The sequence below is a fragment of the Toxorhynchites rutilus genome, chromosome 3 (assembly GCF_029784135.1).
Source record: "Toxorhynchites rutilus septentrionalis strain SRP chromosome 3, ASM2978413v1, whole genome shotgun sequence".
NCBI classification, from domain to species: Eukaryota; Metazoa; Arthropoda; class Insecta; order Diptera; family Culicidae; genus Toxorhynchites; species Toxorhynchites rutilus.
The window spans coordinates 36789246-36805814 of NC_073746.1; the positions used below are offsets into that span (position 1 = coordinate 36789246).

At 40.7% G+C, this 16569-nt stretch overlaps 1 protein-coding gene across 9 annotated transcripts in view; it reads left to right on the top strand.

Annotated features, from left to right (window-relative positions):
* LOC129772875 (rho guanine nucleotide exchange factor 7) overlaps window positions 1-16569 on the top strand; it is a 76871-nt gene that overhangs the window by 45409 nt on the left and 14893 nt on the right. For 3 of the 9 annotated variants that reach the window (XM_055776398.1, XM_055776399.1, XM_055776395.1), the window contains exons 4-8: window positions 1009-1209; window positions 1271-1940; window positions 2207-4427; window positions 8426-8663; window positions 8724-8863. In XM_055776398.1, the coding sequence (XP_055632373.1) occupies window positions 1009-1209; window positions 1271-1940; window positions 2207-4427; window positions 8426-8655 (3322 nt within the window). In that variant the 3' untranslated portion in view covers window positions 8656-8663; window positions 8724-8863. Of the gene's footprint in view, window positions 1-1008; window positions 1210-1270; window positions 1941-2206; window positions 4428-8425; window positions 8664-8723; window positions 9006-16569 lie in introns of those variants that run through there. The other 6 variants (XM_055776402.1, XM_055776401.1, XM_055776404.1 and 3 more) reach the window with 4 other exon arrangements.

Sequence of the window (16569 nt, forward strand, 5' to 3'; positions counted from 1 at the left end):
AAACTAAATTTCACGAGAAATTCCTTAGATACCATGTGTACGGCCGAATGGCTATCGAGAGAAGAATTTCTGTTTTTATTTATATTTCGACATGCCACAGCTCTACTAAAGTACAGGATGACTCAAAAGTCATTAAATTCTTCAAATATAAGATGCCTATCAATACGGTGTCAATAGGCAATAGTTTTATTACCAAACAAGCATCTGACCTCTTTGTCCCCACTGACCAATTTGCTCCCACTACTATAGCTTGAGCTTGAGCTTGGGTAGACTGTACAATTCGTAGTTGCTCTCCGTGATTGACCTGAACCAACCAAATTGCACAAAGAACACACAGAATGACGCTTGGGACTAGCAAATCATTCTCGTAGTGCAATTTTCGGTGATTCGAGCTTTAAATGGTCAATAACGACGCCGGCTACGTCCTTACAGTCACCAGGGGAAGGGAAGGAATGTTAGTATGATATTCGCTGTATTAGTATGATATATTAAGTCCTTCTTTTGTATTGAAAAAATGAAAAGTAAGTGCATAGAAAACGACTTTTTTTTGTTTGACTCGATTATATACAGGATTCGAAAGGATTGAAAAGAAATCCGAGACTGTAAATAATCGAGTCCGTCATGTATTCACATATAATATGTTTGATTCACTCAGTTTCTTATCCTATTGCTACAAATGCTGCTTGTGTTAAATGGCAGACGACGAGTTCTCTATTCAGATAATCTTCTTCGGCTCTCACTGGAACGGATAACAGCAAATTAGAAAAAATTGATATTGACATTATTTTTTTGTAAATTATAATCGATGAACATAAATTTTATTTCGAAGTCGTAGTTTAAAAAATTGTTGATAATTATCATTATTGAATTAACTAACAACTCATAAACGTTTAAAAAAATGGTTGGGGCCGCAATAGCATCGCACGAGAAAAAAACACTTTTTTGTAAAATAATCATTCCCGGAAAACATAATACACGTCAATTTATGTTAACTTCTTTTACTCATAGACTTACAACGGACGAGTATATACAGCTGATGTGTAATTTCGTTGAAGTTGTTGAAATGCATGAAGAATTTCTTCAAAGTTTGGAAGAGTCAAACGATCGCGTCGGAAAGGTGTTCCTTACTAAATCCCCCACAATGAAGAAAGTTCATCAGTGCTATTGCGCGGCACACCCACGTGCTATAGTTGTAGTTGATAAGTATCGGTAGGTTTGATGTTGCCCTGTGAAATCGTAAATTTGTTTGATCTTGTATGTTTTGTTTCAGTGATGAACTGAATGCCTTTATGGAGAAGCAAGGCGCGGCTAAGCCTGGGCTGCTCGTACTCACCACCGGACTGTCTAAACCTTTCCGTAGGATTGATAAGTATTCCGCCATTCTGCAAGAGCTCGAACGACACATGGAAAGCTGTCACCCTGATAGGGGTGACACTCAGCGTAGTATTGCCGTTTATAAGGATATGGCTTCGTCTTGTTCGGCTACCCGAAGGCAAAAAGAGCTGGAGCTGCAAATTCTAACCGGTCCCATTCGTGGCTGGCAGGGACAGGAACTTACCACGCTTGGAGATATTATTCACATGGGCAGTGTCGCAGTCGGTCCCGAGCACAAAGATCGTTACTTTGTCCTTTTTCCTCAGACGCTGCTCATTTTGAGCGTTAGTCAGAGAATGAGTGCATTCAAGTATGAGGGGAAGCTTCCACTGACCGGCATCAGTGTGAACCGGCTGGAAGACACCGACCAAATTAAGAACGCATTTGAAATCACAGGATCGTTGATCGATCGGATTGTGGCCGTCTGTCAAGGGCCCACCGAGGCAAACAAATGGGTTGATTTTCTCAACGCGAAAGTGAACTCCGTAATGGATGGACAACATGGGAAAGACATGAAGAGAATTGTTAGCAGCTCAGCGGTTAACATTCCGCAGCCTCCACCCCACGTAAGTAATCGTTTGAATGTGTTGTGTTATTGGTTGACTTCTATCCGAAATTACGGTGCGGTTTTTGCTCCCCCAGCCAGTTTCAAACCTTGCAATGATTATCGCTAAAAAGGAAATGACTTCTTAGCGACCCAAACGAAACAAAACGATACCACTTAACTGTCTCTACCTTATTTTATTTGTCTCTCTCTCTGTATTTCTTTCTTCCCGTCTGCCAAAACAAAACAAAAATCTTTCAAAAACCACCACCAAAACCAATCTATAAGCATATCCAGAGCAAAGAAACGCTTGACACACGTGGTTATCGCACGCGTGTATCCGTATGTGCATACAGTCAAAACTACCGCCCAACATTTCCACCTAACTCATACCCACCGACGGCCCCGTACGCAGCGTTAACCTCCTTCTTCCGACATCTGTTCAAATCGGGTGCCCTATCGCGCTATCTGATACAAGCACTACTTTACCCACAATTCAGACAAGACATCGACACGGCTGGGGTAACAATGCGGCGGAAACACAGGACCACGGTTCGGATGTATCGGCGCGAGTGTGAAGCAGTGGATGCCCGAAAGGCTCAAAATCACTGTGATGAATACGACTCGGATGAAGACGAGGATGATGAGGACGATGACGATGACGACGACGAGAGGATGTATACTTCATCTTGTTCAGAAAAATCCAAACTTTTCGAACGACAAAACGCCGTTGATTTCGGTGAAGATGATCCTTATGAGACGATCACTTTTTTTACCGGAAAAAAGAACGATAGCACAACTAGAGAGAGTACGGTCTACGAAAGCTACATTGATCATCCGAGATCTGGGGATTTGGACGGGTCGTTTGTATACTCCCAAGCTAAGGCATCGTCTAGTCATGAGAGGCAGAGTGTCGATAGTCACGGATCGTATATACTGGGATCGAGGGCGGTGCCTTGTTTGAAAGTGAATAATTGTGAATCCTTCGAAAGTTATGGGAACAGTGGGAAGCTGGCCGAAGGGTTAGTTCATACAACCACGGCGCGTTTACTGCTCGGGGAGATGAAGCAACAGTGTTCGGAGCAATCACAAATTTCTAGTTTTGAACACCGAGTGGATCAGGGACGTATGGCATGCGAGGATCTCGTGAATCTAGATGATTCCATGAAGATAAAGTACTCACTCCAACAGAAGCCAATCATCGAGGAGAGACACAGTATGCCAACGCTTTTCGTTGGAAATCGTTTCGCAAGTTCGTCTGTTACCGAGATTTATATTCCATCGTGGAAGGATCGGCAAGAGGCACAACAGCAACAGAAATCGGTGGAGGCTCCTGCTCCTGTCGATCGCACCAGTGTACATTCCAGTTCGCTCGATATTCCCGCGTCCGAGGCAACTCTTTCCGTTCCCGATCACATCACGGCCGAACTGCTGTACAACTTCTACAGCTCTTCACCCGAACATTCTTCCTCACTGACTTCCACCTGCAATATACTTACACCTCCACAAGAGTTCCGCACTGAGGGTCACTCTATTGGCTGCTTATCACGGGAGGTGACACCATTCCGTAAGCATTCAATAAATTCCGATAAAAAACTTCTGCTAAATCAAAGTCATCTCAAAAAGGGAAAAGATGAGGATCGCACAAGCTCCTCGGCGAGAAGGTGCGTCAGTTATCAGTACATCAACGTAAGGGATGTGAATCAGACGGATGCTGCGGAACAAAACGGGAACGAACATGAGACATTGCATACTCAAAGAAACACTAAAAGCAACCACCAAGAACAGCACTCGAAATGTCGCTTCTGTAACAGTAACGCTGGCTCACGTTGCCACAGTCCGCGATCGAGCGATTCAGGTATGGCCGGTAGTTGTACGATTTCCTCACCCGATCCTCCTAAATTATCAGGCGATTTTCTTCTTTATGATTCAGAACAACAAGACCCCGTAACAGCGACTACCAGCGATGCTGGTGGCCGAATGAGCGCTCCCCGTAGTGAAAATCGATTACGGTACTCGCGCTCGAGCCACAATATTGGCCAGTTTGCGTTACTTCGCGACAGCGAACTAAATTTCACCGACAGTGGTCAGTTCGATCACAGTCATCCGTTTCATGACGATACCCAGCGGAACAATACCCTTCAGAGCGAGGATTCCGAGCTGGAGCGAGTGAAATTTATAAGAAGTCGGAGTGAGGATAGGTTTTCAAGTGATGAAGATGGTCAGGGGGTCAGGACCCAGTACATTGGTCGGAGCAGAATAGTGGTTAATATGCGCGGGTACAGAAGAACAACGGAATCGGATGGGCTGGGTAGTACATCGGGGGATGATCAGAACATGAATCGGTCGTTTTATAAAACTGGACTGTATGCACATTGGTGGAAGAAGGAAAAATTGCCCATCCTAGTTGTTAGCCCTGAAAGGCTAGCGGCGGCGGCGGCGTCGAGAAAAAACGTTACAGCCGTTGCTACACACGATTTCGGTCATTTTGGTGCCGCACGGGGTTCAGGCAAGATTCTGGCTTTCTGTTTAAAGTGTTTTATTATTTGTCGTAACTTCATTTAGCTCTAATTGAATATCTTCTATTATTTCGTGATTTGTGCAACGTCGGTTTTTTACCGCTTCTTAGAGCAGTTCGAGAAGCATTTATTGTTTTAACTCAAGCTTGATGCATTCATTCATAACTCATTAGACTGAAACTAATATTCCTTAAGACGAATTTCATGTCAACTCGTCTTAGGAGTTGACAACACCATCTCAGATTGCAGTGAAACGTTGTGGGTGTAAAGGCATGGGCCATTTGAGCATAGATGAAATCTACAAGAAAGGATTAGACTACTTTTCGAAAAGGGCCTTTCGACTTTTTTTTACAATACTTTCTATTCAAAAACTATGATACCAACGAAATTCGGTCAAAGAATTCAAAAATTCAAAAAGTGATTTATTCGGAGGAACTTTTTATTCTGGCATGTTCAGTGTTGTCGCGCTCGCTGCATGTTCCATCGTGTCGCTTTCATCGCATATTTATCGAATATCAATATAATATAGTGAATTTACCAGCATATCCGATACAGTAGTGCGGGGCAAAGGTGCGCACCTAACTGTTGTCGTCAATAAATAAAAGCAAATAAAATCTAGTTTGCTTACCAAATTGTAACTATATATTAGGCTGTCAAAAAGTCCTGCGGTATTTTTTTTGAATTTTCATTTGTTCATAAAATTAGTTACAATCATCTGTTTTAAGTCAAATATGCGCCGTTTTGTTCGATGACTTGTTTCCAACGAGATGCCAACTTCATAAAACCCCTGTTATAGAAGCTCGCTTCCTTATTGGCAAAAAACTCGGATAGCCAATTTTCACCGGCCTCTTTTGTGGCTAACTTCTGACTACCTAGCTCGTTCGCCATGGACAAAAACAGGTGGTAGTCACTTGGTGCAAGGTCCGGACTATACGGCGGATGCAAAAGAACCTCCCATCCGAGCTCCCGGAGCTTTTGGCGCGTCACCAAAGAAGTGTGTGGCCTGGCGTTGTCCTGATGGAAGACAATGCGTGAGTGACCCACTTTTCATCGCCAGTCACCATCCGCTTCAGAAACGGGTCGATTTTGTTGCGATTCAGCAGCGATTCACATGCGTCGATACGGTCAAAGATGTTTTTTGCGTCAACGTGTGTGGCACCCATACATCGAGCTTCTTTGTGAATCCAAGCTTCTTCAAATGGTTAATAACGGTTTGATGACTTATCCCCAGCTCTTGGCCGATGCTACGGCTGCTACTATGCCGGTCTTTCTCGGTTAATTCAGCGATTTTGTCGCAATTTTCGACGACAGGCCTTCCGGAGCGTGGCGCATCTTCGACGACCTCTACACCAGAACGAAAACGTTGAAACCATCGTTGTGCGGTAGAAATGGAAACTGTATTGGGTCCATAAACTGCACAAATTTTATTGGCAGCTTGAGATGTATTTTTGCCTTTGTCATAGTAGTACTGTAAAATATGTCGGATTTTCTCTTTATTTTGCTCCATATTTGCGACACTATAACTCACGAACGACTTAACCAAACAAAACACTGTCAAGGACTATATTATAGCGCGCAAAAATACCTTTCCAACAAGCTATAGTATGACTCGATACAATGAATACAACTAGAACTACGCGCTTACAACGACACCTCGCGGAAATACCGCAGGACTTTTTTGACAGCCTAATATATTACCTGGTGGTGAAACAGGGACAGTTGAGGTTTTTGATGTTCCCTCGAGCGCTGGACTGTTCAAAGGTTAACTACTTCCACGGAAACCAAGAGGGACATGATCTTGCTTTTTCGCTGCACTCGGTTTGGTAGATCAGCCAACAGCGGGTTTCACCGGTGGGGCTTGCTTCCGAATTTTGGGTATGGACAAATTTTTGCGCCGGGGATTCCGGGGAAAAAATGTGACTCAAAACGAGTCTGCCGGCGTGAATATTATATTACCCCCTTAATGGGAAACTGTTCCGAGCTGGCGGCAGCCAAAGATTTTGACTGTCATCGAGGACAGTTTTTTAAAATTCGGGAATTACACCCTCAAATTCAAACACGATATTCTACGGTGAATTTCTGGTCGACAACAATTTCATTTGCGTGTTTCGATCAGTCACCACAATTCGCAGTTTGTTTGGTCGGACCTTTGAAATTTCGGCCACGGAGGTAAAACAGTCCAGATCTTTCATGATCTGCATGACTCTTAAAGGATCTGCATGACGAATGCGAGATCGGGAGTTGAGTTAAAGAAGATGGTTAAGAGGATTGAGAGGAGAGGTTTGAGGTTTTTTTTTTTACGGGGGCTATTTTGAGTGGGATGATTCTTCTTCGGAAGAAATATCTTCCAAAATTTGGTTGCGCTTGAGCGACTTTCATGCTTTCGTTTGAACAACTAAAGGGGTGTCATTTGTTTCAGAGTCAGAGATCTGAGACATCATATTATTGTATACACCGATTACTTGAAGCTGTCGGCGATGAATAACAAAAAGTCCATATTTTAATGAGATTTATTTTTTTTTCTCTATTATAGTGACTTTTGACTCTTTTTTGCTGGTTCGTCACTTTGCTTTCTATTTTGGAAGAGTGTCGGGAGTGAGGATTGAACTCATGATCTTTAGCGAGCAGGGATGTTACCACTACGCCATATCGCTTCCTACGATTTTTTAATGAGATCTAAAACTTTGTCAAACACACTTGTATTTTTTTCAAAGAAAACATGAAAATGTTGTTGTTAGAAGGACTCTTTCCCTATAACAGTGCCCTTTTCCGATGTATGGGTGACTTGTTGGTAATTGTATGGACTATGTATATAATTTTCTTTCAGACTTTTGAAAATATGTTTTCGAGAAAAATGAGTTTTAATTTTCAAAATATATTTTTTAATTTTTTTATGAAAGCTTAAAATTTCTTAATTTTAAACCAAATTTTTGTAAGACTTATAGTTTTTGAGTCAGATTTTTTTTGAAATTTAATATTTTTTTATAAGTTCATCACTTGTGAACCAATGAATCGATTTAGATGATCAACATATCAAATTGAAGCCAATGAGCTAGCCTTTCAATAAAAAATATTGAACTTGCAAAAGAAATGGATTTTATTTTCGTACATATTGAATGAGGTCGTTTTTTATTGTTTTAATGGCTTTGGAATAGAGGGCACTATATTTTTTTATATTTTTTTCTTGAAAGCTGACGATTTTTTCATAACATATCTCGATATCAGAGGTGGTATTTTTTCGTTTTTGAGTTATTATTCTGCATTCTTTTACCAAAATGTCTAATTCTTTTCTAGAGATTTCAAGTATGCAAAGTTTCCTTAAATGACCAATGTCTTAACACCTACAACGTTTCACTGCAATTTGAGATGGAGCTACCGATGGCCAGTCGAGTTGGCATGAAATTCGTCTTATCAATTCCTTAACAGTATCTTCTCAGCTTCTTCCGTACACGAAAGTGTTTGTAATTAATAGTTGTGGTAACAGTAATTTCAGTCCTTATACGTTGGTCAGCCCTCCAACCAAGTCTTTCGAAAAATCTGATAAATCATTATCATTTGTATTGACGCATCATGTGTATAACAGAGTTTGTTTTCAAAGCATTTAAACCGCTCGAGAAATAGCTTTATGGCATAAGTGTCTTTCAGTTTTGTTTTTGTGCACTTAATTTAAATTTTTGCGTTTGTTATATTTTTTATGCGTTTGCACTGCTGAGATTGCATTGCCTGGGCCCCATTTCGGTCATTCCATCGAAAATTTTCACCATCCTACTAATGACCATACCAGAAGATAAACACTTTTTTTTCTTACTTGAGTCACGTCATTCTCAGATTAATCAACTATGCGCGCTCCTACTCGATTTACCTCATGTCATCCTCGTTGCTTCCGTGCAGCAGTTGGTTGATGTTTATGACTTGAGTTGCGAAAGTTGCATTTTCCACCCATCGTTAATCGGGTTTTCCTTTTTTCCATCCTGATTCATCATTGCAGATGTCCCCACCAGCACTGGGCAGCAGCCATCCGTCCCGGGGCAGTTCCATCACGCAGCACATGTCGCAACACAAACGCAGCCAATCGTTCAACCATCATCTGAGCTACAATCAAGTGCAGCAGCAGCAACATCAGTCACAGAAACAGCAAGCCAACCAACTGCTGTCCAATCTTGCCATTCGAACAAGCGAACAAAGCCAACAACCGGTGCCAAACCTAAAGGGTATTAAGGAGAAAGGTGCGCCTCTGATTCCATGTTCCAAAATCATACTTAATCTCATTTCAAATCTTACCTCAGCTCATTGGAAGATCACAAACCTTCGACCGGCTCCACCCTTGCGTCCAGCTTTATTGAACGGCGGCGGCGGCGGCGGCGGCGGAGGAGGACTAGTAGGAGGTGGCGGTGGTATTGGCTCCGTTACTGGTCTCGCCGTATCCGGCAGTGTTCATCACAGTTTGTCACTTAGCCAGCAAAGCACAAAGGCACCACCCACGTACGAGGAGGATGCTCTGGTGCTGCGCGTCATCGAAGCATACTGCGCCGCCTATCAGAGCAGCACACGGAATACGATGCATTCCGGTGAGTTTTTTTTGCCCATTAGCGCTCGATTGTTTGCCTTTCTGCAATTTATGCGATACATCCACACATTTACATGCACTTATTTGTCCCCTTTGTTGCAATATGTTTTTAATAGAATCGGATTGTTTAAGCATTCAAATTATGAATTGATTAACTGGTTTCGACTGAACAGCATGCGTTTCTCCGTCCTTTCCAAGAATGTTTCGGTGTTTTGCGATATATTAAAAATACCTTATTGAATTAAATGCCGTTTCATTGGGTAACATCACATTTTGTCTATCATTTTTCAATGTTTAGTGTTTGTGTCAGTAATATTGTGCATTTAAATTTCTGAGAAATGAGGTACGCATATGTATATTTGGCAGTGAAAATCATCATACAGATCTGAACGATACAAACTCTCTTAAAATATATTCGTCATTTTTTACCAACCAAAATATTCTATAGAAATAAATTATATGGCAGAACAACGTTTGCCGGGTCAGCTAGTTTTTCATAGATTCATGATACATCACACCTGTGTTTGAGCAAATGGCTTTGAGCAAATTAATTTGTTAACATGTTTTTTCCGAAACCAGGCAGCAGTTATTTACGAAAAAACTAGAAGTATGTTATATCTGATATCGATTCCTCTTCAGAAATGCCAAGCACAAATCGTAATTCGGTCCGGTGGCAGAAAAGAAATAGGATTGGGAGAGAAGAACATAGTGCTTAAAGCCTGTCCACGTTAAATTTCGGACACTTTTCTTTCAGTGTAGTTTATGAAATATTTCACTAATCAACGAAATATTTCACTTATCAATGAAATATTTCACATACATGACAGCTCCTCTTTCTTTCGACGTCCAACATGTTTACATTCTTCTTCAGTTTGTTAAAATGGCGTCGAATCAAGTGGAAGTACGCAAACGCATTTTGCGCGAACGGCAGCAAAATCCAACACTGTCGGTACGCGATCTTGCCAAAAAACTAAAACTGCCGAAGAGTACCGTGTTTAGTGTGTGCAAATCGTTTGACCAGCGCTTAACTGTGGATCGGATCGTTGGAAGCGGAACAAATCGAAATGTATGCTCCCGACAGATGGACCGAAAGGTGGTTGCCATTATTAAGAAACATCCCAACATTTCAGTTAGAAATGTGGCTCGAAAGGTTGAAAAATCAAAATCATATGTACAAAAAGTGAAGCAGAGGTATGGACTGAAGGCGTACAAAGTGAAAAAGGTGTCCAAACGTGATGATAGGAAAAAATTTCACTGCAAACAGCCGTGCTAAGGGGCTCTACACCCGGTTTTTGCAAAAATGTTCATGCATAATGGACGTTGAAACTTATGTTCTCGAATATTTCAAACAGCTTCCGGGTCTCGCTTTTTATACTGCAATGCGAAGGAATGCCGTAGCCGAGTGTTTTCGGGCCAAGAACCAGTCTAAATTCCCCAAAAAGTACATGGTTTGGCAGGCCATATGCAGTTGTGGCCGAAAATACAAATCTTTCGTCTCTACAGGCACTATCAACAATGATGTCTACGAGAAGGAATGTCTCCAGAAGCGGTTGCTACCATTCATAAGAAGCCACCCTATTCTTCAGTGTTGTTTTGGCCAGATTTGGCCTCTTGTCACTATGCAAAATTTATCCTGGAATGGTATAATGCACATGAGGTCAAATATGTGCCATAAACAGCAAATCCACCGAACTGTCCAGAACCCAGTGGAAAAGTACTGGGCTCTGATTAAGCGAAAACTATTCGAAATTAAGAAGAAAGCGAATGGTATTAATGATTTCAAGAGGAGATGGAAAAGCGCCGCCGCCGCCAGCATATCTGAGGATACTGTACGGAACCAAATGGCAGATGTTCCCAAGAAAGTTGGTGAATTTTACAGACAACGTAATTAACATCGAAGTAAGCTTTCCTAGTTTTAGATATAAGTCTAGTGATGCGGGCCGAAATGTGCAGGAATAAGGAAGGAGGCATCTTTACGAACGAACGCGAGATGATCGAGAGGTGGTTCTTCAAGAGAGGTCCGGAAAAACTTATAGAGTGTATGCACCGGTTGATAATCAAGATCTGGGACACAGAACAGCTACCGGAGGAGTGGAAGGACGGGGTAGGGCAGATATCTATAAAATAGGTGACAAGCTGGATTGTGGGAACTACCATGCAATCACGATTCTGAATGGTTCAGTATCAGGTCCTCTTTCGACGTCTATCGGCAATAGTAAGTAGGTTTGTGGGAAGTTATCAGGCCGGATTCATGACCGGTTGTTCGACGATGGACTAGATTTTTACATTGCGGCAGATTCTATAAAAGTGTCGCGAGTATCATGTCCCTACGCACCACGTCTTCGTTGATTTCAAGGTCGTATATGATACAATTGATCTATGGAGAATCATGGACGAACACGGCTTCACCCGAAAGCTGACAGGACTGATTCAGACAACGATTAACGGTGTGCGGAACTCGGGCGATCAGTTGAGAATCTTTTGTAGATGAGATGTAGCTCCATCGTAAAAATACAGAAATGAAAGACGTAGTCCTACGTCAAAATTGAACTATAATAGGGTGTCGACTACCTAGACCAGGGGTTCTGAAACTAATTTGGGTAAGAGACCCCTTTTCCAGAATGAAGTGATAACTCAGACCCCCATGGCCAAACTTCTTTGATGGTGAACCTAGCAGCAGCAGATACGGTGATGACTATGAGCGGATCAGGACCAATGACAACGGATTTCGATATTTGTTCAGGAACCACTACCCAGAAACAGACAACGAGATTTAAAGAAAACTGATCTTTTCCGACAACGGTTTGTAACGGTTTGTTTGTGTTTGTTTTCAAGTAAACTTTTACACGACTTGTGTGCTTTGCTATCTATATTCAAATGATCCAAGAGCTCGAGCTTTTATCCAAAAAATTGTGATCGGGATATTGAGACACAATCGAGAAACGGTTTGAGCTCAAAAATATTTCACAGGGTATTCACAATTCATTTTTAAATTGGATTATAAATCTAAATACAATTTTTATCTATCTGTCCTATTGAATCGGAAGTTATCTAACATTCTTCTATCATACGAGATAATTAAAAATTGAAAAACTTTGCTGTTCCTAACCTTTTATATACACTTACAAAGACTTTTCATAGACTTACAAAGAAAATGACAATTTTAATCTCTCATCAAATACACCATTGATTTTATTGAAAAAACTGCATGAAAATATTATCAACTTGTTGCATTTTCAACGAGTTTCAACAAAATTTGCTTCCGGTGCTTTAAAATCGTGGTTTTTCTACATAACAATGATTCGCAAATTAATATCGCATTTTCTTAGCAGCCCTAAAAAATGAAATATTGTCAGATAATTTAGAAGTCTTTAGTTAAGCAAAATATGGAAATAATATTCCAAGTGCGGCGAAGAAAATATTGTTGTGGGTGACAATATAGTTGCCACGGCCTTATGAAGGGTTAAGTGATTTGACATCATTTTCCCAACGAAATTAAACGAAAAACATGAAAAAAAACAGTGTGATGGAGGAACCTGGTGTTTTCCTACCAATATATCTAGATCCGGTTCAAAATTAGTGAGTTAAACCCCTAAATCTCGATATTTTCAACAAAGTTTCACAATACTGTATTTCATAGTTGCGTTGCAACAGGAACTTCTGTTAGCAGCTTCTGTTAAGCTCCGTGCAGAAGGTAATAAACTCTTCTTGCATCGTCGAAATTGGCTTCTTCCATGGCTGTGATATTGTAGGGATTTATTATTCATTGAGGAATTTGTAATAATATGATAGTAATGTGATACTTGGAAAAAAAAACAAATCGAACATTCATAACTTTTCGGTAACAAGTTTCCGGGAATTACAGGGAAACTTCGATATAACGTACCCTCGTTATAACGTACCCTCGATATAACGTCACTCGATATAACGTATATTTTACCTCGATATAACGTACATATTTCCAAAGTGTAAAGGAAAGACAATTTTCATTATTTTTTTTTCCTGATAGAACAATGAATTATCTGTATTGTGATGCTAAAACAAGTTTTGTACATTCAATCAATCCCGAAATACAGCTGGTTTTGTGATTCCAGGTTCTAAACGAATCAAGCTTTAATCAACAGTACGAAGGGAAACATCATGAGAAAGGCTGGTTTCATCTTCTGATTGAAGTTATTCATTAACTTTACTAAAACAGCAACACAATAATGTATTATAGACTACGTTTGTGAGTATTTTATTATGCTTCGATATAACGTACAATTCGATACAACGTACAATTCTGAAAGTGAAATGTACGTTATATCGAAGTTTACCTGTATTTGAAAAAAAAAAATTGAAAAATATTGAAACATGTTTTGTTTTCTACTCTGTTACTTTTTCATAAACAGCAGAAAAGTAGGTAACTAGGGATTTTGTAAATTCTTTTTCAATCACTTTACTTTAGTTCACTTTATTTCGACACCTTTCAAATAACAACATCCAACTCCAACTCTCAACGGATCGTCATTCAGGACGTCTCGTATATTGATCCCGTACATGTTTCTCAGGTCCTCGTGGTTCGAGCATACGCACAAGAAAAGCTCGATAGAATTGTGGATATTACAACAGTGTTTGTGAAAAGGTCCCTTGTTGAGCCCGTGCGAAACCGAGCAATGTCCAGTACTTAGTCTGGACAGTACTCGTTGATCCCTCATAGCTATGACATCATCGGACTTGGTGATGAAGCTTTTTACTCTACATAGAATTCGACTTTTCTCTGCGAGAGGTCACGCAAAACGTGTGAAAGGACTTGGTGATCCACAATTTTACATCGTACAACGACACTTTCCGTGTAATAAATTGTACAGTGTTACTAATTCCAGCAAACTGGATCAATTTCAGCATTGTAGGATGAGGAGGCGATTTGGCATAGTGGTAATCATCTGTACCTCTCACGCTAAAGAACATGAGTTAAATTCTCACTCCCGTCATTTTCCTTCGGAATGGAAGTAAAGCCGTGGTCCGAGTGACGAACTAGCCAAAAGGTTAAAAGTTACTATACTATAGAAAATAAGTATTGCAGGATCACGTCGTTATCTGCAATGTATCTGTGTCCAGAAATCGACATGTGGAATCCAATATGTACAGGATCGTAGCCCCCGCGTAGATTTTGGTAATTTCAGCCGAGAAGACCTGGCAGATGTCGACAAGTTGCTTCCAGGAAATTAGTCTGTTAGTTTTGTCACTTATCCCAAACCCAAAACTCGATGATCCTTATCACGAGAAATGTGAAAACGGCATTTCTCTCTTGTCAATAGTGATGTCTAAATTTTTCATTTATTCGATTATCGATTAATCGTTGAGGAATTTTTCAATATTCGATTCATTCGAATAATCGTCTTTCAATATTCAATTAATCGAGCGAATATTTTTTTCTTATAATAATCAAGTATCATGTTGTCATTCTGGTCGCGTGGTTCAGAAGTTGCCGATGTTCCATTATTGGATAAAAAAATTATATAGCTTAATTCTTAACCTAAAAATGCATTAACCTTGCCCTCTTTCATTAATTATAGTTACAGTTACAGTTACAGATTACAGTAACAATTAATCGATGTATTCATATTTTGATTTTAAATTATTCGATACAAAATTACTCGATTATAATTTCAGATATTCGATTATTTGAATCAATCGAACGATTAACCGACGTCTCTAGTTGTCAATGCCATGAGAGTCTGTTGCAGTCTGTTGCCGTCTTGAAAACGATCGCCGAATCGATAAGCATGTCGAAAGGGGATTCACACAGAGACTGCATGACAGTAGACCGGAAACAGTGCGTAGTGTCTCGGAGTTGGGATACTGGTTGAAAAAACGGGCCCATGAAATGATGGAAGGAATCCGGAATCACAAAACCAGCTATCTCTCGCGATTGGTTAAAGCTAGGAAAATGTTTTCATATCATCATATCATCGAATCATCATATGGCCACCTATCTGCGTTCACAGTTTTTACCCTCTTTCAGCTCATCACTAGCCGATGGCTTTGGTAGCTGCCTGAATTCTGATAGTGGGATTTTGTACAAGTCTCTTACTACCACCAGAAGAATTCCATTCGCGTAGACACATACGAAAACTGCCCACAGCAGAACCTGAAACAGGCTGTTCATGGCAAATAGAAAGTGTGTGGTCTTAGAACAGAACCTTGAGATACCCCGATGGAGTATGGGCAGACGACTGATTTCATAGACTGGGAAGGATCAAGGGTGGAGACCAGTGCTTAAGATTGAGCTTGAGCTTGGGTAGACTGTACAATTCGTAGTTGCTCTCCGTGATTGACCTGAACCAACCAAATTGCACAAAGAACACACAGAATGACGCTTGGGACTAGCAAATCATTCTCGTTGTGCAATTTTCGGTGATTCGAGCTTTGAATTGTCAATAACGACGCCGGCCACGTCCTTACAGTCACCAGGGGAAGGGAAGGAATGTTAGTATGATATTCGCCGACCGAAGGCCAGAAGGGTCGCCTCTATAGCGTGGTTCCCTAGCGTTTATCAAGGAAGGGATAATTGTTAGTGGGAAGTGGTAAGAATCAGGATTCACTGTGGTAAGTGATGTGATTATGTAAACACGATCTATCGACCACTCAACAAAACTAAATTTTGAAAATCTCATATCTCAACACGCGGCAGAGATCTTTAGGTATCCTGAGAAGGAAAACTTGTAACATTAATTAGATTTTCAATTTCTCGCACATATTGGTTATCGAAATCCAATCGTAACCGCGAAGTTTTAACTGTGGAAAACCTGAGAAGGTAACCGAGAGAACTCATCTAGAAACAATCGTCCTCCATTATAATATAAATTAACACACTAAAGCTACTATGTTCATACTAGTTCCATATTTTGGTTAGATTTGATGAACCCCTGTGTGAAAATGGGGCCACTCGAATCGTATGCAATCGCGAGAAGTAAACAGCTACGCAGAATTGCACCGGTTCAGGTGTCAGTGCTCCCTTGCCACACCCGAAATAGGCCACACCAAGCGAATAAAATAGCCCGTTTCCCTACGTCAGCTATCGTACAATCAAACCATCATATGTACTCAGACTCAACATAACTGCACTTCAGGCTACGTTGACAGTGGATCCGAAGGATCAAGGGTGGAGGCCAGTGCGGCAACAAATAAAACTCAATCGTAAGAAATCGATAAAAATGACAAAGAATAGGGGATTGTAGTCCAAATCCGATCGGTGAATCTGTCACTGTTGAAGGTTGAGCGAACATTGAGTAATGAGCTTCCGATTTGGTCTCTGTTCCCTCCCTTTTTCACACTTATGAACCACACCGACCAGTGGAGAACATAGTTAAAGAGTTGTCCTATATATTTCAATACCGAAGTGGCAAAAAACAAAGATTTTATGTGATGAATGACCGTTGCAATTTAGGGGGTCGGATGAAGGCCATCTTCTTCTACCATTGGTCATAAAAAATCATTACTCGATCGTTTGAGATTGTTAGTTAAAAGATCCTAAAATTGTCAAACGAGAAGCTATTCCTTCTCTTTTGAATATATTGAGT